This window comes from Natrix helvetica, assembly GCF_964273705.1.
Source record: "Natrix helvetica genome assembly, chromosome: 9".
NCBI lineage: Eukaryota > Metazoa > Chordata > Lepidosauria > Squamata > Natricidae > Natrix > Natrix helvetica.
In genome coordinates, this window is record NC_138560.1 from 907,807 (window position 1) to 931,770 (window position 23,964).

The 23,964-nt window shown below is 54.8% G+C and overlaps 3 protein-coding genes across 4 annotated transcripts; 1 reads left to right on the forward strand and 2 right to left on the reverse strand.

Annotated features, from left to right (window-relative positions):
- Positions 1-1,603: 1,603 nt before the first annotated feature.
- Positions 1,604-5,919, reverse strand: LOC309396773 (suppressor of cytokine signaling 5-like). The gene is made up of 2 exons (XM_081962195.1): positions 5,800-5,919; positions 1,604-4,125 (listed from the first exon to the last, which is right to left on the reverse strand). The coding sequence occupies exons 1-2, from the start codon at positions 5,808-5,810 to the stop codon at positions 2,811-2,813; spliced, it is 1,326 nt and encodes a 441-aa protein (XP_081818321.1). The 5' UTR covers positions 5,811-5,919; the 3' UTR covers positions 1,604-2,810.
- An 896-nt stretch (positions 5,920-6,815) lies between these two features.
- On the reverse strand, positions 6,816-14,110 carry PAF1 (PAF1 homolog, Paf1/RNA polymerase II complex component). Its single transcript, XM_081962194.1, has 14 exons — positions 13,966-14,110; positions 13,826-13,855; positions 13,623-13,715; positions 12,783-12,904; positions 12,170-12,236; positions 11,036-11,137; positions 10,619-10,724; positions 10,025-10,093; positions 9,760-9,863; positions 9,024-9,140; positions 8,540-8,668; positions 8,145-8,250; positions 7,917-8,004; positions 6,816-7,476 (listed from the first exon to the last, which is right to left on the reverse strand). The coding sequence occupies exons 1-14, from the start codon at positions 14,013-14,015 to the stop codon at positions 7,055-7,057; spliced, it is 1,605 nt and encodes a 534-aa protein (XP_081818320.1). The 5' UTR covers positions 14,016-14,110; the 3' UTR covers positions 6,816-7,054.
- Positions 14,107-17,310, forward strand: MED29 (mediator complex subunit 29; the record flags this gene model as incomplete). 2 transcript variants are annotated; one of them, XM_081962196.1, is made up of 4 exons in its annotated part: positions 14,107-14,598; positions 15,472-15,530; positions 15,632-15,716; positions 16,534-17,310. In XM_081962196.1, the coding sequence occupies 4 exons, from the start codon at positions 14,107-14,109 to the stop codon at positions 16,759-16,761; spliced, it is 864 nt and encodes a 287-aa protein (XP_081818322.1). In that variant the 3' UTR covers positions 16,762-17,310. The 2 variants fall into 2 exon arrangements, with proteins under 2 accessions (XP_081818322.1, XP_081818323.1); XM_081962197.1 differs by having other exon boundaries at positions 14,107-14,508.
- Positions 17,311-23,964: the final 6,654 nt, after the last annotated feature.

The window sequence follows — 23,964 nt, forward strand, 5'->3', positions numbered from 1 at the left end:
TGAAAAAAGCAAGGTTCTACATTTAGGCAACAAAAACGGAATGCACAGGTACAGTATAGGTGATACCTTACTCAGTAGTAGTAACTGTGAAAGGGATCTTGGAGTCCTAGTGGACAACCATTTAAATATGAGCCAGCAGTGTGCAGCAGCTGCCAAAAAAGCCAACACAGTTCTAGGCTGCATCAACAGAGGGATAGAATCAAGATCACGTGAAGTGTTAATACCACTTTATAATGCCTTGGTAAGGCCACACTTGGAATACTGCATTCAGTTCTGGTCGCCACGATGTAAAAAAGATGTGGAGACTCTAGAAAGAGTGCAGAGAAGAGCAACAAAGATGATTAGGGGACTGGAGACTAAAACATATGAAGAACGGTTGCAGGAACTGGGTATGTTTAGCTTAAGAGAAAGAAGGACTAGGGGAGACATGATAGCATTATTCCAATATCTCAGAGGTTGCCACAAAGAAGAGGGAGTCAAACTATTCTCCAAAGCACCTGAGGGTAGAACAAGAAGCAATGGGTGGAAACTAATCAAGGAGAGAAGCAACTTAGAACTGAGGAGAAATTTCCTGACAGTGAGAACAATTAATCAGTGGAACAGCTTGCCTCCAGAAGTTGTGAATGCCCCAACACTGGAAGTCTTTAAGAAGATGTTGGATAGCTATTTGTCTGAAACGGTATAGGGTTTCCTGCCTAGGCAGGGGGTTGGACTAGAAGACCTCCAAGGTCCCTTCCAACTCTACTATTGTATTGTATAACATCATCAGTCTAATCAGTGCTGGTGATGTTAACTAGTTTGGTCATGAAACATCTGCAAGAAAACAAGCTCAGGGAGCACCAAGGGACCCCCCCCCCATGTCAATCCTGAGCTACAAATATACCCTCCTTCATTGAAATCTCACTAAACTCCAAGGGCCCCATTTGCAAGTCCCTCCCTTCAGCACCCTCCTAACTTTGGATGGTCATTGAACGAATGGTTGTAACTGGAGGACATCCGTATTGGGAAAGCAGGGACCGCGGAGGATCTTTCTGTCCTTTGGCAAGTTCTTCCTCTGAACAGGAATTCTCGGGGAGAGTCTCAAATGCGTTTGGCACTCGTGGCAACTGTGCCTCCGTTTAAAGGCGCCTGCTGTGATGGGTGAGGAGTCTGTGCATGTGACTCCAGCCAATTGGAGGCGGGGGGGGGGGAGCCCTGCAATGGGTGGCCACTTTTCATCCAAGGGGCTGGCTCAGTAGCTACAGGAAGTCAACCTAGGTTCTATGGCCCCCGTCTCTTGGACCCCCCCCTCCCTGCTCAACCAGGCCAGCCCTTCCTGACCGGTAGAGGCCGGTCTCCATTTGAGGAGTGGGGTTTCCCCTCCCAAAAATCAATGACTGGCTCTTTACCCCCCTCCCCTTTTACAGGCTGCTCGGACACCTGTTCCCATCAACCCTGGTTTTTCACAGTGGAGGAAGGTTTGGGGGCTTCCCCCCTCTTCCTTTTGTGACCCCCCCTCCGTGGCCCCAGAAAGCAGCTCTTGAGGGGCAGGTGGGCTTTGGAGCGGCTCTGCTTGTGCAGCCCCCTGCCCAACGTGAAGAGGGAAGTCCAGCCTGAGGCCCAGTGGAGCAAGGCGGCTTTAATGTTGACGCAGCAGTACAGAGCAACAGGTGGTACAGCAGGTCCCAAGCACACGCCCAGTGGACCTCCCCGAGTGTCGGGATCTGCGGCTCCTCGTATCATGTCCCTCAAAGGGAGACGGTTCCCTCTGCAGCCACCAGGATTTGGGGTGCTCTCGAGGTCTCCCCAGAGCAGCAACTACAGGTAGTCCTCAACTTATGACCACAACGGAGCCCAAATTTTCTGTTGCCAAGCAGGACAGGTGAATTTTGCCTCATTTTATGAACCTTCTGGCCACGGTTGTTAAGTGAATCACTGCTGCTGCTAATAACACGGCTGTGAAGTGGATCCGGCTTCCCCTTTGACCCTTCTCAGACGGTCGCAAAAGGGGATCGCGTGACCCGGGGACACGGCAACCGTCATAAATGCGATCCAGTTGCCAAGCATCCAAATTCTGATCACGTGACTGTGGTGTGTGCGTTTTGTGCTGCAGTGAATGTGTTCAAAAACGGTCATGTCACTTTTTTCAGCGCTTCAATTGGTCGCTAAATGAACCGCTGTAAGTCGAGGACTACCTGTACAACGTGGAGGAATGGAAGAAAGGCAAAGAAAGGCGGGATTGTGCCCAAGGCACTACCCAAGGAGGAGCTCCAACTTGTCTTCCTGCCCGGCGTTTGTGCCCAAACGCTTGGCTTGGAAACAGCCCTGAGCCCCCCTCCCCAAATGTTGTGCTTTTTCTCGGGAAGGAAGTGGGGGCAGGCCGCAGAGCCCCGGCAAGAGCCCACCCCTGGGGCAGAACCTCCCGTCTAGCGGGGGCCTCAGGCCTTTGATGCTATGAATTCCGATTAACTGGAAGTCCTCATTGTTTTGCTCTGACATGCAAAGATTGGGGGCCTCCTATGCACCCCAAAGTCTCTACCACCCTAAATTTTGCACCCAGATTGAAAAAAAGGCACCCACAAACACCCTTGTGCTCACAAGCCCAAAAAGGCATGGAGGGAGATGGGCCCGCGCTCTCCACCCAAATCCTTCCCGGGTGTGCCAGGCTCCGTGCTCAGTGTTTCCAGCCAGCATGCTAGCTAGGAGTACCGGAAACTGGCAGCCACCCATTCCGGAGAATGCCAGGCGAGAGAAGGTGGGTTCAGAAGTAACAATTGTCCTCCAAGGGAAGGCAGGTAGACCCAGGAGGCCGATTGGTGGTTGGGTCCGCTTCAGGTGCCCCAGGTATCCAGGCGCCGCACCCTCACCCTCTGCTTGTAGTGGTACTCTTTCAGGTACTCCTTCAGCGCCCGGGGCAGCGGCAGATGCCCAATGCCGTCATAGGTGGTGCAGCAGCTCAGCACAGCCCGGCAGAGGTGCTGCAGGCCGAAGGGGAAGGTGCGGTGGACGGGGATGGAGAGCAGCGGCTCGAAGAACATGCAGACGCTGGGGTCCTTGTAGTGCTCCAAGAGGCCGCTGACGGTGGGCGCGTGGAAGACACTGGGGTCGTGGACGTCAAAGCTGAAGTTGTGGTTCCACTGCTCGATGCGGGCGTGGAGGGAGCGGCCGTAGCGCCGGAAACTCACGGAGAAGAGGTAGTCTTCCTGGGCCGAGTCCCGCAGGAGGAAGGTGCCCTCCGGCTTGCCCTCCAGCAGGGACTCAGCTTCGTAGCGGTCCATCACGCCCCAGTAGCAGGGGAGTTGCGTCAGCTGCAGCAGATCGGGCACCAGGCAGTGGATGTAGTCGATCTGGGTGTGTGCCCGCAGGCCGTCCCGGACCTCCGGCAGCCCGGCCAAGGCCGACTCCAGCTCTTCCTCCTCCTCTTCCTCCTCCTCCTCCTGCTCATCAGTGGCGGTCAGCACGGCCCGGCCTGGCCCGGTTAGCTCGCTCATTCCGTGGGCAAGCTTCGGCCCCAATTTGTACAGGGGGTTGATCTGCGCCGTCACCTCGAAGGTGTGGATCAAGGCGTCCGGCGGGGGCTCCACGCCCTGCTCGATGCTGATGCGGCGGCATTCCCTCAGGCGGTCGTCTTCGTCCTCAGGGGGCAGGGCAGCCAGGCCCTCGTGCTCCGAGACGGGCACTGTGTGCTGCTTGATTAGTTCCCAGGTACGGGCCAGCTCTGAGCCCGGTGGGAAGGGGCAGGTGTCCAGCATCAGCTCCCGGAGGTGAATTTTGCGCTGGGAAGAGAGGTCGGGTGAGCGCGGGAGGCTCTTGATAGGGAAGCACTGCCCCATGGCGGCCTGCAGCTTCTGCCGCAAGGAATGGCCGAGCCCCTTGGAAGGCTGGGGATCTGCCCGCCATGGGCCCGCCGTGGCTGGCCCCACTTTGGATGAGGGAAGGTTGCGTCTCTCCGAGGTGTGGCTCGTTTGGGACTTCCCACGGCCACCCCTACGGTTGCTCGTGCCGCCATCCGGCTTCACTTTGGGCCGAGCCCCCGCTGTCCTGTGACATGGCCCCCCAGGCAGGGGGCACGCTGGAGGGCCGGCGCTCCTCCCAGGCACTGGATGAGCCACCTCTTGCTCTTCAGAGGGCCGCGACGATACCGACCTGGGAAAGAAAATGGAGCAGTGTCATTAGCAGCCTGTCTGCCCGAGGGCCAGCAAGAGCAAATCATGAATGCACCAAGACAGAATGAGAGATGGTCCTTGACTTACGACAGTTCACTGAGTGACCGTCCAAAGTTACAACAGCACTGAAAAAAGCGACATGATCTTTTTTTTACACAACTGTTGCAGCCTCCCATGGTCACCTGATCCAAACCACTTGTGATGGTTGCAGTGCCCCCCCCTCCCCCGGGTCACCTGATCCCCTTTTGCAAGCTTTGACAAGCGAAGTCAATGAGGAAGACAGATTCACTTTAACGAACAGGTTACTAACTTAACAACTGCAATGATTCACTTAACTGTGAGAAGGTGGTAAAATGGAGTAAAACTCGCCTAACAAATCTCTCACTTAGCGACAGAACCATAGGGCTCACTTGTGGTCGTAACCTGCAAAGGGCTGCCATTTGTCTACACTGCTTTCTCAACCTCAGCAGCTTGGAGCTGGGTGGACTTCAGCTCCCAGAATTCCTAAGCCGGCTGGGGAATTCTGGGAGTTGAAGTCCACTCCGCTTCACGTTGCTGAGGTAGAGAACCCACTTCGATTTGCTCCCGATTGCCCTTTGCCCTTTGCCCTGTCCTGTAATGCCAGTCATACTTGGTCCGCATGATTGGGGCTCAGAGTATAGTGGGAACCCAGCCAACTGCCAATAATCATGGTTTAGAAGAGCCTGCAGATGGATGTTGGGTTAGCAGGGAGGTCCCTCACCCTCCACAGCTCTTTCTGGGCCTGGGGTCTCAAAGAGGTCTCCTTGCCAGCTGGGTGCCCATCTCAAAACAAACCTGGTGGCATAGCACAACGGGGAGACTCTACAATTCACAGCTGTTGTGACTCCCCAAGGGTGCCCAGGGGGCAAAGGGGAAGAGAGAGGAACTCCTGCCCAGAATCATGGTTATTCTCTGCCCGCCATCCACCTCCTCCTCCTCCTCCCCAAAATCCAAAGAAGCACCGTGTGAGTTTCTGGTGCCAAGAACTGCCAAGGAGGGGAGTCGTCCTTCTCCCGACTGGCAGCTTCATGGGAAGGGATGGGCTTTGGGGTGCCAGAGCTCGCTCGGTCCCAGGCACAGAGTGGCTGGACTGGTTTGCCCGAGAAGGTGCCACCTGGGAGGTTTTGGCATCCGAGCATCACGCAGCCCTCCTCCTCCCCCACCTCCTGCCACAAGCGGCTCTTTGTGCAAAGGGCTCCTCAGGCCGGGCCCCCTGCCTGCCTCGCCCCCCCCCACAGACCAGGGTCGCTCCCGGAGGGGGATTATAAGCCAGAGAGGAGCCAGTCCCGGGGGGGGGGAGGGGTTGGGGGTTCCGGGAACAGCTGGCAACCTCCAGGGGGGGCTGGGGGGGATACCCGGGTTTTCTCTGCAAAGCAGCCCCCCCTTTGCAACCCCGGGCGGTCTCCGAAGCCCCCTTGGCAGGCTAAAAGGGGAGGGGCGTCTAGGGTGCCTCCCCCGCCCAGCCCTCGCCCCCCCCACCCCGAGACCCTCCTGGGGCTGGGCAGCCTCGCCCCAAAGAACGCCCGAGAGTCCGGCGGGGGTCGTGCTTCTCCCTTGCCAGGGCCGCCCCCAGCCCGCTTCCCCCCGGCCCCTCGGCCGCCCAGCCCCTCCCCGGGACCCCCCCCCCACGCACCCGCCGTCCATGCACCCCGCCGCCCGCGCGATCCGGAGGGGCTTCGGCCCAGCCAGGCACTTCCTGGGTGGCGGCGCCGAGAGGAAGCGCAGCCGCAGCGCCGCCCCTCCGCCTCGCCTCGCCCCGCGCAGCGCAGCGCTGGAGCTGGGCGGGGACCGCTGGGTCGTCCCTCTCCGGAAGGCAGGAGGATGGAAGGGCTTCCCTTGAGAAGCCCATAATGCTGGGCGGGGAGGGAGGGAGGGAGGGAGGGAGGAGGCTGGAAGAGCTAAGGGACAATAATGCTGGCGCTGGGGGCAGAGGGGCCGAGCCTCATGAAGGAGGCCTGTCTCTGTGGGGGCCGAGGGGCAACAGGGGCTGCTGCAGAGGACCCCCGCTTCTCCCAGCCACTCAAAATCCCACCACCCACGCTCCCCATGTTGCCCTTGCCAAGTTCCCTGCCCTCCCGGGGGACCTTTGGCCTCTCACAGCGGGCCAGGGGCTCCGGAACCCTCCCAGGCGGCCCCTTTGCTGAGCAAGTGACCCTCAACGAGCCCCTCAGCGAAGGGCCCCCAGGGCCCCCAGGCGAGAGAGTCCCCACGGGGCTGGGGGCACACCAGTCTTTTGGGGAGTCTTCGGCCCCTCCCCAGACCTGGGCTCCCAGCCTCCTCTATAGCATCCCTGTAGACCTCGATGGCCATATGGCCCAAGGGCTGATGGGAGTTGTAGTCCAGCACACCTGCCTAGAGAAACCGGCCCTATCCTCACCCCCATGCCTGAACCCTGCCCTGAGAGCCCAAATCCACCCCTACCTAATGCAGAGATAAGTGTCTTTTCGAGATACAAATGTACTGTTTTATTAAGAGGTGGGGACTTCAGCTCCCAGAATTCCCCAGCCAGCCACATTTTGGGAGCTGAAGTCCCCACCTCTTAAAGTGGCTAAGTGGACCCACCCGATTAACACACAAGGTGGGGGACGCTGCTGTCCCAAAAGCCCCATGACTGAAAAGCCAAGAAAGAAAAGGGGCCAAAACCGGAAATGAAGAAAGAAAAAAACACATATTTTATTGCAACAGAAAAGGCTTCTATGTACAGCAGGGAAGTCCCAGGGCTGAAGCCCCCCACGGGTCCCCCAGCAGGGCCAACTGCCCAGCCAACAGCCTGGGCTTGTGACGGCAGAGCTGGCGAAAGGGCCCTCTGGACCCCCGAAGGGGCCTCTCCCCCCCCCCCCATGCCTCTTGCAACAGTCCCAGTCCCTCCGGACGGCCTACGCAGCTGCTCAGTCACTCTCGCTGCTCTCGCTGCTCGACTCCGAAGGGGCGTCGCTGGGGCTGGCCTCGCCCTCCTCCTCGTCCTCGTGGTTGGAGCGGTCGCTGCCGCTGAAGAAGGGGCTGTGGCTGCCCTGGTGGTGCTGCTGCTGCCGCCTGCCCCCCTCTTCATCCTCCTCCTCCTCGCTGCCGCTCTCCTCGTCCGCCTCTGGCCGCCCGCCCTCCTGCTCGGAGTCTTCCTCGTCGTCGTCGCTGCCGAAGATCTCCTCTTTGTCTCGTGCAGCCCGCTCGTCCTCCTCGCTCTCCTCGGCCGGGACGCCCTCGCCCTCGCTGGGGGAGCGGGCTTCCTCCTCCTCCTCCTCCTCCTCCTCCTCTTCCTCCTCGGCTTCGCTGGCCTCCTTCTCGCTCTCACTGCCTTTCTCCGGCTCTTCGTCTGAAGTGGGGGAGACAGCAGAAGGGAAGGGAGGGAGGCAGGTTAAGCACTTAATCAGCCTCCCTCTATGGTGGGGAGTGGGCAGTTGATTTCCTCAAGGGGCCACAGGAGAAACTGGGATTGTCACCGTTTGCTCTCCTTGGAGCCAGGGCCAAAAACTGATGTCTGGCAGAGTTTCTAACAGGCTCCTGAAGGAAAGTGAAAGGGACGGCTTTTTATTTAGACTTGTTTTGGGAAACCCCCACTGCCTATGCTAATAAACTAAGGTGGGGGTTGGGGCTGGGCAGGTGTGCCTGTAAGTGAATTTGACAAAAATAACCTTTAAAACAAGAGCCCTGCAACTGAATTGCTTGCATCGGCTTATTTACTTTGGATTCCGGCTGCCCTCAAGCGGGCCAGAGAGAAAGGGACAAAGGCTCTCTGGGAGAAAGTCCACCCACCTGAGCCTCGGGCCTCCTTGCCCAGGTCCATCTCCTCCTCTTCCTCTTCCTCTGGTTCGTGGTTCTCCAGCTGGGCTTTGCGGGCTTCCTGCGAGGGAAGCAGAGGTGCTCGGTTCAAGACTCCCTCCCTCCTTCCCTCGGCCATGGGGAGGGGTGCTTGGGCCAAGCCCCGGGGCCCCTGTGACCCAGCAGTAGGGTCCCTCTGCCCACTACGACCCCCAGCTCTACCTGTGCCTCCAGCTCCTTCTCGTTCATGTCCCTGTGTTTCACCACCAGCACAGCGTTGGTGCCCGACTGGACACCGGCCTTGGCTCGCCGTTTGCTGAGCCGGACTCTGCCAGGGGAGGAGAAGGTCAGAGGGGGGAGGGGAGCGGCCTGGGACCGCCCTTGCCAGCATCTCAGTTCCCCACCCCACCCCTCATGCCCCTTTTATCCGAAGACCCACAGCCACCACTCTTCAGACCATCCTGTGACAGCATTCGCAAAGCCCTGGGAACTGGCTCATAAAGCAACCAGACCAGGCCAGGGAGGCTTCACCACGCGGCTTAGCCTGCCCAAGCCAGCAGCTCCAACTTCCGATCCCGCCCCCCCCTCCATCCTGCCCAAACTTCCTCCCCCCTCACCTGGTCTCCAGTTCGTTGTAATAGACACCGTCACCCTCACGGAAGATGAAGAAATAATTCTCTTCGTAGCCCTTGCTGGCTTTGTTCTTAACGTTCCAGTTGTATTCCCGGGCAATTTTATACTCATACCTAATTGGGGGAAAAAGGAAAGGAGGTGAGTTTCACATCTGCTTGGGGAAAATCCACTCCTTCCTAATTCAATTTCCTAAAATTGCTTTTCTTGCTTACCCAAATTCCATGGGGGGGGGGAGCTACTTTGCAACAACAAACCAAGGGAAGAAAAGGCAGGTAGGACATTCAAAGACAGAATTAAAGGCATCCCTGCAACGTAGCGTTTCTATCCCCTGTTCTGAAGGAGTCAAAAGAAAGAAAGCAGCCTCTGCCAACCCAGGCAGCCCGATTTCATTTCAATCCCTGACTCTGAAAAGCCAAATTCCAAACTGCCTCCCCCATCAGACAACACTCGGCGCCGGCGCTCACGTACACGTCCTCAGGTGTGTAATCCATCTCCTCTTCTTCATCCCGTTTGCGCTTCCGCATCGTGTCGTCCACGGGAAGGAAGTAGGCCACAAACTGGTTGCCCTCTTCATCCATCATGCCCCTGGAGGCGGAGGGAAAGAGGCGTTAGCAGCTCCCTGCTTGGGACAGGAGCCAATATTTGTTTTTGTCTTTTAACGATCCTGTAAATCCCTCAGATTGGGCCGGACGCTCTTCCTGTCGCCAATGCAGAGTTCGCAGCTGATATTGACTCATTGTGCCCAGAGAGAGAAATCTCTACCGCTACGTAGGATTGAACTCGCAGCCTCCTGATTGTGAGGTGAGAGCTCCACCTCTAGGCCACTGCACCACTCTTGGATGGAAGAGCCATTGTGCCAAGCAAAAGGCTTGCTGGCCCCACCAGATAAAAGGAGAAAGCTGAAGATTACAAAAGAGAAATAGGCCTCTCTCTGCGCCGGGGTTAAGGCTAGAAAGTGGGAGACAGGGAGTTCTAGATCCGCCTTAGCCGTGAAAGCTGGCTAGGCGACTTTGGACCGCTTGCTCTCTCTCTCTCAGCTCAACCCACCTCACAGGGTTGTTGTGGGGAAAATAGAAGGAGAACGATGTGTTGGATATGTTCACCGCCTTGAGGTATTTGTAAAAATAAAGGTGAGATACCAAAAAACAAGATAAAGATAAAACACCCTTGGCGAGGAAACCAAAGCTGGCTTTCCCCTCCCTACCTAATCATGGCTTGGGACATCATGTCCAGAGCAGCTGCCCCGCTGGTGTCCTTGGGCGCTGGGTCAGAGTCAAAAATGACCTGAGCACAAGGGTTGATCCACATCTGGCAGGGAGGAGAGAGACAATGAGAACAGCAGCTCAGAGCCCAGCAAGTCCACCTGGGGAGGGGCAGTGGGGAGGGGGGGGAAGGAGAGCTGTTGACCTCCCACCCACACAGCAACCCGTTGGCCGGCTCTTCCCTGGAGCCCCTCGCTTCCCCCTTACCTTGAAGTCAGGAAAGACTGGCATGACTTCCATCGGGGTAACACGAGGCTTGCTGTAGTGCTGAGAAATCTGGAAGGAGAGGGGGGGGGGAGTTTCCCATTAGGAAGCAGCCGAGAAAGAGAGAAGGCAACCACCCCCTGCTAGGCCTGAAAGCTGTAGCTGGATGTAGGCTCTGCAAAGCTCTCTTCGCCCCCCCCACCACCCGAAAAATCAGAAAGTGCATTTGAACCACCAATGCAAGGAGAATAAAAATGGCTCCAGTAAGCTTCTTTAACGGGTATCCAACATTGGCAACTTTAAAACATGCGGGTTTCAACTCCCAGAATTCCCTGACTTTTAAGACTGGTGGACTTAAATCCCTCCAGAATTCCCCCAGCCACCTATGCTGGGAAATTCTGGGAATCCACAAGTCTTACATTTGGCAAGTTGGACCCATCCCGGTTCTACTGCTCTACAGGACTAGAAGACCTCCAAGGTCCTTTCCAACTCTGTTACTCTGCTACTTTCTCTCTTACCGCACAGGTTCCGCCTCTAAAACTAAAAAGGCACAGCAATGAGGGAGGGAGGGAGGAAAGGAAGAGGAAGGGCACTCACTGACTTCTGAGCATCCTCAAACGTCTTCTCAATGGCTGCAATCTGGCTGTCTCGGTCCTTGTAGATCTCCTCCTCGGTGAACTGCTGTTTGACAGACACGCCAATTCTAACCAAAACGGGGGAGGGGGGGAGTTGAGAAAGGGAGTCTCAGCCAGCAGTCTAAGACAGAGGTCCCCAAACTTGGCAACTTTAAGACTTGTGGACTTCAACTCCCAGAATTCTCCAGCCAGCTGTGCTGGCAGTTGAGGCCCACAAGCATAGCTGGCTGGAGAATTCTGGGAGTTGAAGTCCACAAGTACAAGCAGTATAAGTAGAAGTCTCAGTAGAAGCAGACTCACACCAGACTATCTCTTTGCTGGTGCAGAGCTGGATGGGAATAAATAATGGCGGAATAATCCAAATGATGTGCCTACTCACTTGACCTCTGGCTTCTCATTGGAGACACCATAGCGGTTGAACTCGGTGGAGATGTATTCGGTCTTCCGCATCCATGGCACCACTTTGGCATGCTGCTGTGACCTGAAGAGAAAAACAACAATAACAAAATAGTCCACCTGGATTTCTGTTCTTCTCCAGAGTTGCCTTCCCCAAAGCCCATCTGGCTAAAATCCAATTATTTCCAGCCAGCGCAGGAATAGCAACTCCTCCTCCACACACACTGACTAGCCTTACAAAAAGCACAAGTCATTTGTTCCCTTGACTTAAATAAGCGTCAGGATTCCCTGACACAGAAGTATAATTTCTTCGAAAAAGAACCTGGTCCAACTACTGGCTCCTACATAAAGTCAGTCCAACATTATTCCAAACCAGTGTATCAGTCTCAATCTTGAGTGCACTGCACAATCTGTATTTATGACTAAAATTTCTTTGGCCACTCAATTCACTCCTGGTGAATTACAACAACAAAACCGCAATGTAGCAAATGCTGAGAGAGAACATGTATTCCCTCAAAAGCAGCTATAATACTCAGTGTAGGAGAAAAAGAGGCAGAACCTGGGGCTGGAATCAAGAGAGGAATCAGCCTGGAGTCCTCACGTTGCCACAAACAGTGTGTCCAACTGCTCTTGAATTCCATTCAATCTTAACTAGCACCAATTTAGTGCCGATCCTTAATTGGCTAGATTCTTGCACAGAGGCATGAGCAATAACTCAGCTTAACTGGAACTTAATGTGGTCTTCATTCTTCACACTTGACAGTTAAATGTATGTGTATGTATGTAGAGCCAGAGTTGCTTCGGATAGGGAGATGGGTGGTATATTAACCAACAAATGTATGTGTGTGAGAGTGGGAGCAGAGCAGATGCCAATATGGTGAGGCTGAGGAGAGTGGTAGAATTAGAGGCAGATGCTAAAGTCCAGGGAGCTTAGGGACCCTCTCACAAAGAAGGAGATCGCTTAAGCAAGTCACGCTACAAAGGACAACTGCAAGGAACTTTGAATAATCTGATGCTGGGGTGGGAGACAAAGAGGCTTCTGGAGTAAGAATAGGGGCAGCAGACCCTGCAGCAAGGCCAGCAGAAGGGGGCAGTGGTGTCTGAGGAATTGCACTACCTCTTGGAACTGGTGGGTGCCTGGATCTCCTCCTCCAGCAGTTTCTCATCCGCAGGATCTAAAAGAACTAAAACACAACAAAGGTGGTCACAGGTTGGTCCCCTCCACTGAGGGTGCTCGGAGAGCTCTGCAAAGGGTGGAGATGCAGTCCGGCCCCTTTGCATTCTGTAGCTAAACTCCTGCGATCCTGCTATATTAGGACGCGGGGGATGTAAGCGTTTAGTATAGGTAGTCTTCGTGTAACGCCAGTAATTGGGACCAGAACTTCCCACGCTAAGCAATGTAAAGCACAACGTCATGTAACTGCACCACTCAGCGACAGAAATCCCAGCAATAGACAACACTATTGTTAAGCGACAATCATGAATCATTAAGCAGCCTCACAATTTCCCGTCATCTCCCCGCAAGCCGTATGCAAGGACTACCTATAAGAGATTTGAATTCACAGTATAGTTGTGTTATCTCCCTAGCAGCTGTTTATTTAGTGGGTACCAGAAATCTAGGGTGCAGGTTTTCCCCACACCCAAAACGGGCACACGTCCCCAACCGGCATCAATTTGCACACACATTATTAACCCCCCATTGCGAAGGGCATAGAGAGAGTCCATCTCACCATTGGGATCAATGCGATATGTATCTGGGTTTATTAGATCTATGGTGACTCCCAAGTCAGGTTCCGTCAGCAAGTCGTGCTTGTGCTGCTTCTCCAGAGAGGTGGCCTTATACTGGACAAACCTGGAAGGGGGAGGGAAGCCTTAATCGGCAGAAAAGGACCGAAGCTGAAGCTCACCATGAGTGCGGGATCAAACCTGCCAAGAGAGAGACCAGCCAAACCTCCGGCCGGACATAAAAGGATCCCCCTCCCCATAATAGGAAGAGTGGGGGTTGAAGGGCTTCGGCTTCCTGGAGACTCAACCCCGCAGCAGTTCAAAAGAGGCAAAGCGGCTTCCCAAATTGTAGTCTATATTCATTCATGTGTGGGAAGGGGCTTCTGGGTGGCCTTCACTAACCCATGAGGCTCTCGGTCTCTGAAGGAGCCAAACTCATTCCTCAAGGCTGTTGGCCAAAGGTCAAACAGAGGACAGGGAGTCCTCAACTTATGACCACAACTAAGCCCCCCATTGTTCATAGTTGGCCAGTTGAAGTGGACTTCAGCTCCCAGAATCCTCCAAAGTTGCTCCTTTAGGGCTCCCAACCCCACAAAGCATCTGCCCCTTTATTTCATGGCCTTTCCTTCCAGACCCCCGGTTGCCTTTTCTTTCTTTCCCCACGGCTCTCAGTGACCACGGGTAGCGGGGAGGCCCAGGAGGAAGGAGCAGCAGGCCAAGAGAAAGCAGAGGCCTCCATGTTGGAGGGGATCTCGAGGCCATCCAGCCCACCTCCGGGCAGGGTTCCCCGCGCTTCCCCTCGCGGGGCATGGAGAGGGGCCTCGGAGGAGGAGGAGGGCTCTCACCTGTTCTGGTCGAAGGGGTAGGTGATGAACTTGGGGTCGAAGGGGATGTCGGGGAGGCTGTTGCAGTACTTGACGCGGCAAACCACCCCGGACCTGCGGGCCGAAGCAGAAGGAAGGGCGCCAGTGAGGGGGAGGCCGCCGCCACAGCCGCCTCTGGAGGGGCCGGAGCCCCCCGGCGACCTCGGGGACAGGGGTCGCCTTACCTCTCGGGGAGCGTCCGGTGCGAGTTGGTCCTGCGGGGAAGAAGAAGAGGAGGGCCGGGAGAGTCAGTGATCGCGGGGGGAGGATAAAAAGGCCGCCACCCCCGCCCCGGCGGCGCCCCCTCCCTTCCTCCCCCCCTCACCTGTGGCCCGGCTCCTCCCGCTGCGCCTGAGTCTGGATCGTGGGCGCCATGGCAGCGGCTCCCCCCCAGCAACCGAGGGCGCAGGCGCCAGGCCTCTCCTGCCGCGGGGAACGCCGGGAAGCGTAGTACGGGAGCCCTCCGATGTCCTCCGCTCTAGGCGCGGAGGGACTGCAGCTCCCAGGAGGCCGCGCTCCGCGAAAGGCGCGCCGGGAAGCGTCGCTCTCAGACTGCGTCGGGGGGGCGGGACAGCGCTTCCTTGGCGCGCTTGGCGTCGCGCGGGGCAGGCCGGGAAGGGTAGTCCCGCGAGAGCGGCCGAAGATGGCGGCGCCGCCTCAGCCGCAGGTCCCGCCTCAGCCGCAGACCCAGGCGCCCCCGCAGCTGATGGGCCAGGTGGGGGCCTCGGGGCAGCAGGCCGCGGCAGGAGTGCCTCCTCTGGCCGGCGGGCCGGCGCCCTCGGGCATGCAGGTGGCCGCCCAGGCGCAGGACTTCGACCCGGTGCAGCGCTTCCGCCTCCTCCTGCCGCAGCTGAAGGAGAGCCTGCAGGCAAGAGGGACTCCGGGGCCCATGGGGCGCAGCGGGTGGGGCTTCTTTCTCAACCCTCAGCCGCAGAGACTCCCTCCTTCGTCTGTGTGTGTGTGTATTATACAGGTGAAACTCGAAAAATTAGAATATCGTGCAAAAGTTCATTTCTTTCAGTCATGCAACTTAAAAGATGAAACTAATATATGAGATAAGACTCATTGCATGCAAAGCAAGATAGTTCAAGCCGTGATTTGTCATAATTGTGATGATTATGGCTTACAGCTCACAAAAATCCCAAATCCACCATCTCAGAAAATTAGAATATTGCATGCAATCAATAAAACAAGGATTGTACATAGAACAATATCGGACCTCTGAAAAGTATAAGCATGCATATGTACTCAGTACTTGGTTTGGGCCCCTTTTGCAGCAATTACTGCCTCAATGTGGCCTGACACGGAAGCTATCAGCCTGTGGCACTGCAGAGGTGTCATGGAAGACCAGGATGCTTCAATAGCGGCCTTCAGCTCTTCTGCATTCTTCGGTCTCATGTCTCTCATCTTTCTCTTGGCACACACACACACAAACATGGTTTATATATATTCTTTAACATACATAAATGCTTAGTAAACACACACACACATATATATACACATACATACATACGGTTTATATATATTCTTTAACATACATAAATGCTTAGTAAACAGTGTATTGTCTGGGTCAACCTACTTATCCATAATAATAGTAATAGTAATAATAATAATAATAATAATAATAATAATAATAATAATAATAATGTTATTTACTTGTACTAGAGGTATTCTTCCAGCTTCCAATTTCTAGCCATTGGTAGAACAAATCCCATGTTAAAAAATATTCTGTCTCTTCTTTGTCCTTTATCTTTAATGTCAACCTCTCCAGTCTCTTCTTTAGGGGTCCCTGCTTGGAAGCCCATTTTTAATATTCTCCTTTCCGTTCCAGAACCTGATGAAGGTGGCTGCGCAGAACTTCGTCCAGAACACGAGCATCGACAGCGGGCAGTGAGTTCCCTCCACCTTCCCTCTCCACGGCCCGGCCTGCTCCCTTTTTTTTCTGTCTAAACGGCAGACTTTCTTTCTTCCTTTCTTTCCCTTTTCTTCAGGAAAATCAGTGACGTTCCAGTGCAGAGAGTGGACAAAAGCCTGGAGGAATTTTACGCCTTGTGCGACCAGCTCGAACTCTGTCTGGTAAGTCCACTGGGGGGGGGGGGGGGGATCCACGCTCGTTCGTCAGCTACGGGTTCCCACTTGTGCACCTTGCTGGGATTTGGGGTTTTGCCCCCCTCTTCTCTTTCGTACTCCACATCTCTGGTGGGTATGGCTGGGGGTGGCCACCCCTTTATGAGGTCTCGGATGTGGTTGTGACGAGGAATTGTGTCTCTGTAGAATAACAGGATTGGAAGGGACCTTAGAGGTCTTCTAGTCCAACCCCCTGCTCAAACAGGTAGCCCTCGACTTACTACAGTTCATTTAGTGGCAAAGTTACAACAGCACTGAAAATAAGTGACTTATGGCCGTTTTTCACACTTACGACCCTTGCAGCATCCCCATGGTCACATGATCAAAATTTGGACGCTTGGCAATTGACTCACACTTATGACGGTTGCAGTGTCCCGGAGTCATGGGATCCCCTTTTGCCACCTTCAGACAAGCGAAGTCTATGGGGAAGCCAGATTACTTACTTAGCAACTGCAGCGATTCACTTCATAACAAAAAAGGTCATAAAATGGAGCAACGTTCACTTAACAAATGTCCTGCTTAGCCACAGAAATGTTGGGCTCCATTGTGGTCGTAAGTCGAGGATTGCCTGTAGCATTCCAGACAGGTGGCTGTCTAATCCCTTCATAAAAACCTCCAGTCTTGGAGCACCCACAACTTCTGGAGGCCAGCAGTTCCGCTGGTTAATTGTTCCCACCGTCAGGAAATTTCCTCTCCGCAGACCCTCCCCGGGGTAACATCCGACCAGCTCTGTTCTCACCCCCACCCCCTCTCTCCCTCGTCCCAGCGCCTGGCCTACGAGTGCCTTTCCCAGAGCTTCGACAGCGCCAAGCACTCGCCCACCCTGGTGCCCACCGCCACCAAGCCCGACGCCGTCCAGGCAGAGAGTCTGCCCTACACCCAGTACCTCAGCATGATCAAGTCCCAGATCTCCTGTGCCAAGGACATCCACAACGCACTCCTGGAGTGCTCCAACAAGATCACGGGCAAGGTGCCCTCCCAGGGGACCTTGTGAGCTGCAGGGTTCGTCTGGATCCTGACCCCTGGACAGAAGAGCTGCAAGAGGCAGAGGCCGATTCTGGGCCTCGGTCTTCCCTTCCGCTCATCTCCGCTCATTCTTTTGGCCCCATCCTGTGTGGCGTTCAAGTTTTGGATAGTGTTTGCGGCAATCACAAAAAGTCTGCCATCTGCAGGCCGTAAAGCTCTCCCAGAGATGGCTGGACAATTTTTCCTACTTTTATTTTCCATTAAGAGAAAACCCCAGTGAGGTCTGCCCCCCACAACGCCTCCCACAACTGCTGGAAATTTCAGAACTACTATTTAAAAGATGACTTATCCCAAAGGCAGATAAATCCAAATTAGTACCCAGAAGATGAACCTGGGCACGAAATACAATCTTTTTAGGGACCTTGTTGTTGTCAAATGTGTATCTATAAGAAGATGACTTCTGGGCTGAGGAGGAAGCTTCTAGAATCGTATCTTTTTGTTTTTGTTCACTTTTCTGTTACACTTGATTGAAGACGTTGCAACACAATAAAATTTGCCTAAATAGTTTAGTTCAAAAGAGCGCTGATAATGTTATCTAGTTGGGTGATAAAATGTCTGCAGGAAAACCACCAAGCTCAGAGAGTCCAAAGGACCCCACAGTCCTTTCCTCCTCCTCCTCTTCCTCCCCCTCCCCACTCTACACACCCCACTTCCTTTTAGCACTGATGATGTTACCTAGTTCGGTAATGAAATGTCTGCAAGAACTTGATTGAAGACGTTGCAACACAATAAAATTTGCCTAATCAGTTTAGTTCAAAAAAGCGCTGATAATGTTATCTAGTTGGGTGATAAAATGTCTGCAGGAAAACCACCAAGCTCAGAGAGTCCAAAGGACCCCACAGTCCTTTCCTCCTCCTCCTCTTCCTCCCCCTCCCCACTCTACACACCCCACTTCCTTTTAGCACTGATGATGTTACCTAGTTCGGTAATGAAATGTCTGCAAGAACTTGATTGAAGACGTTGCAACACAATAAAATTTGCCTAATCAGTTTAGTTCAAAAAAGCGCTGATAATGTTATCTAGTTGGGTGATAAAATGTCTGCAGGAAAACCACCAAGCTCAGAGAGTCCAAAGGACCCCACAGTCCTTTCCTCCCTTTTCCTCCTCCTCTTTTTCCTCCTCCTCCTCTCCCCCCCCCCCACTTTTCTAGCACTGATGATGTTGCCTCCTTGTGGTCATGAAACATCTGCATAAAAACTCTCAAGCTCAGAGAGCAGCCAGGACCCCCTGAGTTTTCTCTTGGAGTTTCATTCAAGCTGAGCGCGCTCTCTCCTCTCTGCCCATGGGGGCGATTTGGGGCCTGGTCAGCTTTTTCTCCTGACCAATTAAGGAGCCACACCAACCGGCCTCTTCAGCTGGAGAGGACCTTCTCTGCTGCGTCCCAGGAAACCCCCAGAAGCGAATGGAAGAAAGGGCTTTGGGGAGGCGGAGGGCCAGCACCGTGCCAGCGTGGTTATCAGTCCGTCAAGCCAAGAGCCCACCGCCCTTTCTCGTGGCGTGCTCTTTGGGCGTGGGCGTGTCCTCCTCCATCTCTTTGTGCGAGATTTCCATCGTTGCCAGCTTCGTCTTGGTCTCTGTGGGTTCTCGTTGCGCATGATTCCCAAGAGCAAAATCTGCCTGGGTCCCTCCAAAGCCCCTGCACGCCCTGCAGCTGAAGCCTGTGAAGTTGTGCTTGCGTCTGCTTCCTGCCCAGCCAGGCCCTCCTCTGCTCTTCCCTAAGCACACACTGCTCCAGATCCTTTCCATCCCGAGGTGCCCAAGGATGGGGGTCAGAGGCCTTCTGCACACACCACCCTGGGCGAGGCAAATCTCCCCTGGGGAGGAACCAGGGACCCCCCTCCTAGCCAGGCCACCTGCAGAAGGAGGCTGCCCCCCCCCCAATTGGGATGAGACCCTCTTTTGTGGGATCCCCCAGGACAAGGCAAATGTTGGCAGAAGAAACTGGGCATTTAAGCCGCCCCAGGATCCCTGGAGCTGGAAAGGTTTGGGGGCTGCTTTACTTTGCTCCTGGGGGGCTTGGAGAAAGAGAAGGGGCCTGGCCGGCTGCCCCGCTTAATTCCTCCTGCAATTCCACAGGGCTGCTTTTGCAATCTTTGACTCCAGGCGTGGGAGCAGGAGGAGGTAGGTAGGACGTCCAGTTCTTGCCACAGACGCCCAGTTGCATCAGCGAAGGCAAAGGAGCCTTTTCCTTCCTTTCTGGTTCTCCAAAGTTTTTGCATGCAGCTGGATGGCTTCTCTCCAGAGCAGCCCTGCCGCCTTCCTCTCCCCCTCCCCGACCCCCCTTCTGTTGCAAGGACGGGGGGGGGGGGGGGCAGGAAGCTCCAGCAGGCAGCCACAGAACACCCTGTTCTAGGCCGCTTTGCCTGGGCCTCGTTTTCCCCTCTTTGGAAGCCAAGGGAGGCGCTGAGCTGTTGGAAAAATCCAGCTGGTGCCAAGCCACAAGCCGGGAGCTGGGTCAGCAAGCAAAAAGTTCCCTCTTTGGGAATTCTAAGGCAGCTTGTTTCCCCCCCCTCCCCCGAATAGCATCTTTTAATCTAAAGGGGATAGGGCTGAAAGGGACCTTGGAGGTCTTCTAGTCCAACCCCTGCTCAAGCAGGAGACCACTCCAGACAAGTGGCTGTCCGGTCTCTTCTTGAAAGCCTCCAGTGATGAAGCATCCCCAACATCTGGAGGGAAGCTGTTCCACTGGTGAATTGTCCTCACTGTTAGGAAGTTTCTCCTTAGTTCTAGGTTGCTTCTCTCCTGGATTAGTTTCCATCCATTGTTTTTTGGTCCTACCTTCAGGTGTTTTGGAGAATAGGATGACCCCCTCTTTTTTAGGGAAGCCCCTCAAATATGGGAAGATGCTATCCTTCACCCCTAGCCCTTCTCTTCCTTAGACTGGACACCCTCCGTTCCCTCAACCATGTTTCATATGATTTAACCCCCAAGCCACTGGCCGATTTCCTCTCTCCCCTCTGCGCGCTTTCTAGGCTCTCAGCACCTATGTGACCAAAACTGGGGCTCCGTGGCCCCAAAAGATCTTTGAAGGGGTCGGTGGTGAAGAAAGGGCGGAGAACAACTGGTGTGGGGCTTCATCCAAGCTGCTTCCAGCCGCCCAGGCAAGCAGTCAGTGGGGAAAACGGGATTCACTTAATGACTCTGTGATTCGTGTAACAGCCGCAGCGTTTTCACTTAACAACCGTGGCAAAAGCTCATAAAATCATGTGCAACTCACTTCATCTCCTTGCTTAACAAGGGAAATTCCAATTGTCGAACGCTGAGACCCACCTGCTGCCACCAGTAGCCTCCTACCGTCCAGTGTGATCCCACAGAGTTGGCCTCCTCAGGGTGCCGTCGGCCAGGCAGTGTCGGCTGGAGACCCCCAGGGGGAAAGCCTTCTCTGTGGGAGCGCCTTCCCTCTGGAATGAGCTGCCCCCGGAGCTTCACATAATCCCTGACCTCCGGTCCTTCCGACGCGCCCTAAAAAGTTGCCTTTTCCAGCAAGCCCACCTGGCCTGTTAATTTTCATTTTAACTTATTTTAAATGTATTTTTTTAAAAAAATTCGGTTTGTTTTTTTGGATATGGATTTAATCTTTTTTAACTTTTGGGATGTGTGTTTTTTAATGTTGTACGCCGCCCTGAGTCCTTTTGGAGAAGGGCGGCATATAAATCCGAATAAACCAAACCAAACCTGTGCTCAGTTTGCATGCCCCCCAATCTCTCCAAGTGATTTGCGTGCCCCCAGCCCACTACAGCTTGCCGTTGCTGCAAATTGCCAAGGGGACACTGAGGCACGCGCACCTTCCCTGGCTGTTAGTGGTCCTGGCAAGGCAGGAGCAGCCCCCCCTGACCGGGATGGGGGTGGGGAGGGGGGCGCTGAGCAGAAAAGGCATGATTCACACCTCAAGGCTTCCTTTGTCTTTAAGCCCAATGACCTTCCCATCTGCAAGCTGAAGCGCCTGCGTTGTGCTGAGCGAAGGTGAAACCACACCACGCAATTCACACTCCTGCCTCCCTCTTGTGGCGTATGTGGGGCTTCCCCCCCCCCCCCGACTGCAGGTGGCAGTGCAAAAACGGTGACACGTGGTCTTCTTCCTCTTGTCTCGTTTTGTTTTGAGGCAAGTTAACAAACGTCCCTTTTGGGCCACCTGGTCTGGGAACAGATGAGTGTTTGCCCTGGTTTGCATTTCCTGCTTTGCAAACATGCCCCGTGAAGGGAGAAGAGCCCTGGAAGAAGTGAACTGAAGGACTGATGGGTTTTGGAGGCGGGGGGAGGTGGATATGCTGGCAGGCAGCTTCAGGTTATTTTTCTAGCACTTTGATCAAACATCTTTTAAGTATGCAGCTTCAGCCACTGGCCTCCTGCAGTTTACCTCCTGACCTGTAGGTGTCGCCCAAGAGCAGATTTTGGGAGGGCCAATTTTCACATGAATGCAAAATGACAGCCTTGGAAGGGACCTTGGAGGTCTTCTAGTCCAACCCCCTGCTTGGGCAGGAGATCCTATACCATTTCAGCCAAAGGGCTGTCCAGTCTCTTCTTAAAAACCTCCAGGGATGGAGCACCCCCTCCAGGAGGCAAAGCCTTCCACTGGTGGACTGTTCTTACCGGAAATCCCTCACTATGTCCTACGTTACTTGTCTCCTTGTTCGGTTTCCATCCGTTGCTTCTTGTCCTGCCCTCAGGTGCTTTGGAGAACAGGCTGAGCCCCTCCTCTCTGTGGCTGCCCCTCAAAATACTAGAAGAAAGACATCCCTCACATCACCCCTGGTCCTTTTTTCAAATTAAACTAACCATGCCCAATCCTTGCAACTGTTCTTCCCAGGTTTTGGCCCCCAGCCCCCCCCCCCCATCCTCTTTGTTGCTCTTTGCACCCTTTCTAGCGTCTCCACATCTTTTTTACATCATGGCGACCCAACTTGGGTGCCGCATTGTGGCCTTCACCAAAGCGTCCTAAAGCGGTGCTAACGCATCACGTGATCTCGATTGGATCCCTCTGGTAACGCAGCCTAGAACTGGGTTGACTTTTGGGCGAGAGAGCAGTCAGGGTGGCTGCTGACGGAATCTGGCTTCCCCATGGACTTTGCTTGTCGAAAGGTCGCAGAAGGGGATCCCCGTGACCGTCATAAATAAGAACCAGTTGCCCAGCATCTGAATGTCAATCACGTGACCATAGGAAAGGTCGTAACTGTGAAAAACGGTCATAAGTCGCTTTTTTCAGTGCTGATGTAACTTGGAACAGTCACTAAACGAACTTGTAAATTGAGGAGAGGTTTCTTCTGGTCCTAAGTGTGCAAATGAATAAATCTCTGCACGCTCGCTAAGGACTAAGTGGGCTGCAGGTGTGAGTGTGCAGGACGGAATCGCAGGGGGTGCCCCTGTCTTGCAACCTGGGCCAGGGGGTGGGTCCTCTGGGGTGGTCGCCAGATGGGCGGGGGATTGGAAGAGAGCGGTCTTCCCAGAGCCTCTATTCAGACGGACCCTCCTCCTCCACAGCCCAATCCTGCCCCCCTTCCTCTGCCTCCTGTTCTGTCTGCAGGGCCCAGGGGGCTTCCCAGGGGGCTCCTCGACCCCCTTGCTCCCCAAACTCCTCCGGGGGGGGGAGAATGACTGGTGGGAGCGCTTGGACGGTGGGGGCTTTTCTGCAGAACTCTGTGCATGGCTAGGAGCTAACGTGGCTAAGGAAAAGGAGAGGAGGAGGCGCTGCCGAGGGGGCATCGGGTTCTCTACACCCCTCCCCCATTTCCTGCCAAGCCAAAGGAAGGAACTGCGACTGACCCCCGGTTGCACCCTCTCACCCACATAAACCCAATGCCCCCCTGTGAATAAAGGCAGTTAATCAGGGTTTACTAAGCAGCCTTAGTGACTCCCAAGACAATGGGGCTGGGCAGGGAGACGGCCGGCTTGCAAGGGGACTCCTCTTCCCTTGTTTAGGCAGGGCTGCTCCAACGGATACCTGCCTGGGTGGGAGGGGAAGGTGGAGGACTCCTGGATGCCCAGCCTTTGCTGCTTGGCTGAGCTCTCTCTCTCTCCTCCCGGCCCTTGGGGGAGTTGCTAGTGCCCCCCCCCCCCCCCGAGAGTTTGGGGAAGCCTTCTGTTCAAAGGGCGGGGGAGGAAGAGGGAGGGGTCAAAGCACAGAGACAGACCCTCCATGTGTCTGTCTGTCTTCTGTCCGCATCCATCACCCACCCATCTATACCTGTCCGGCTCTCTGTCCACCTGTTCATCCATCACCCATCCACCCTCCCGTCTCTCCATCCGGCCATCTTTCCGTCTATCCAGCCAGCCGGCCATCTGTCCGTCTCTTCACTCAGCCAGCCATCCTCTAGGCCAGGGGTCTCCAACCTTGGCACTTTTAAGCCTTGTGGTCGTAACGCCTACAGTTCCCTAGGCAGCTGTGTTGGCTGGGGGATTCTGGGTGTTGAAGTCCACGAGTCTTAAAATAGCCAAGTTTGGAGAACCGTGCTCTAGGTAAGGGGGGGAGGGGGCAACCTTGCTTTAAAAATTTGAAGACCAGTGGACTTCAACTCCCAGAATTCCCCAGCTGGCCCCTTCCTTGTTTTCCCCAAGCCCCCCCCCCCGCCTGTTTCTCTTGCTTCGCCCTTCACGCTTCAAGGGTATGCCAGCCGATTCTTTTTTATTTATTTAATGGTTTATTGTAAACCATCATCTCGGCTCCTGCCCCCCCCCCCATCCAAACAGTGCACTTCCCCAGCCCTTCAGCCCCCGTGAAATTGCAGCCAGCGGGCTGGGATGAGTCACGGGTGTCTCGAGGAGGCCAGACGCTGCCACTTGCAGAGGGTTTTCCCGGCACTTGGGTCACCAGTGCGAGAAGCGCCTAGTAGCAGATGGAGGAGGACGAGGCTGAGGAGACAAGGAGGGGCCCAGCCCCCCCCCTCTGTGCTACACCAAAGAGGCTGTTCACACTCGCTTGAATGCCGCCCGATCTCTTAACCCATCCGGGTCAGTTTTGAAGTGAAAACGATGATGGTGGTTCATCAGACAGTCAGCCAGATGTTTAGACTGGATCTGGCCTTTTGGTCCACCCATCGTGTCCTTCCCATCCAGGGCCTGAAATAGGCAGATGTCACTCTGGTCGGTCTTAACTTGGGTCTAGCCGTGGGAAGCGGTCCCAAGTCTTTGGCAATTGACCAACGTTGGGTTTGTCAATGATGAAGCATTAATAAGT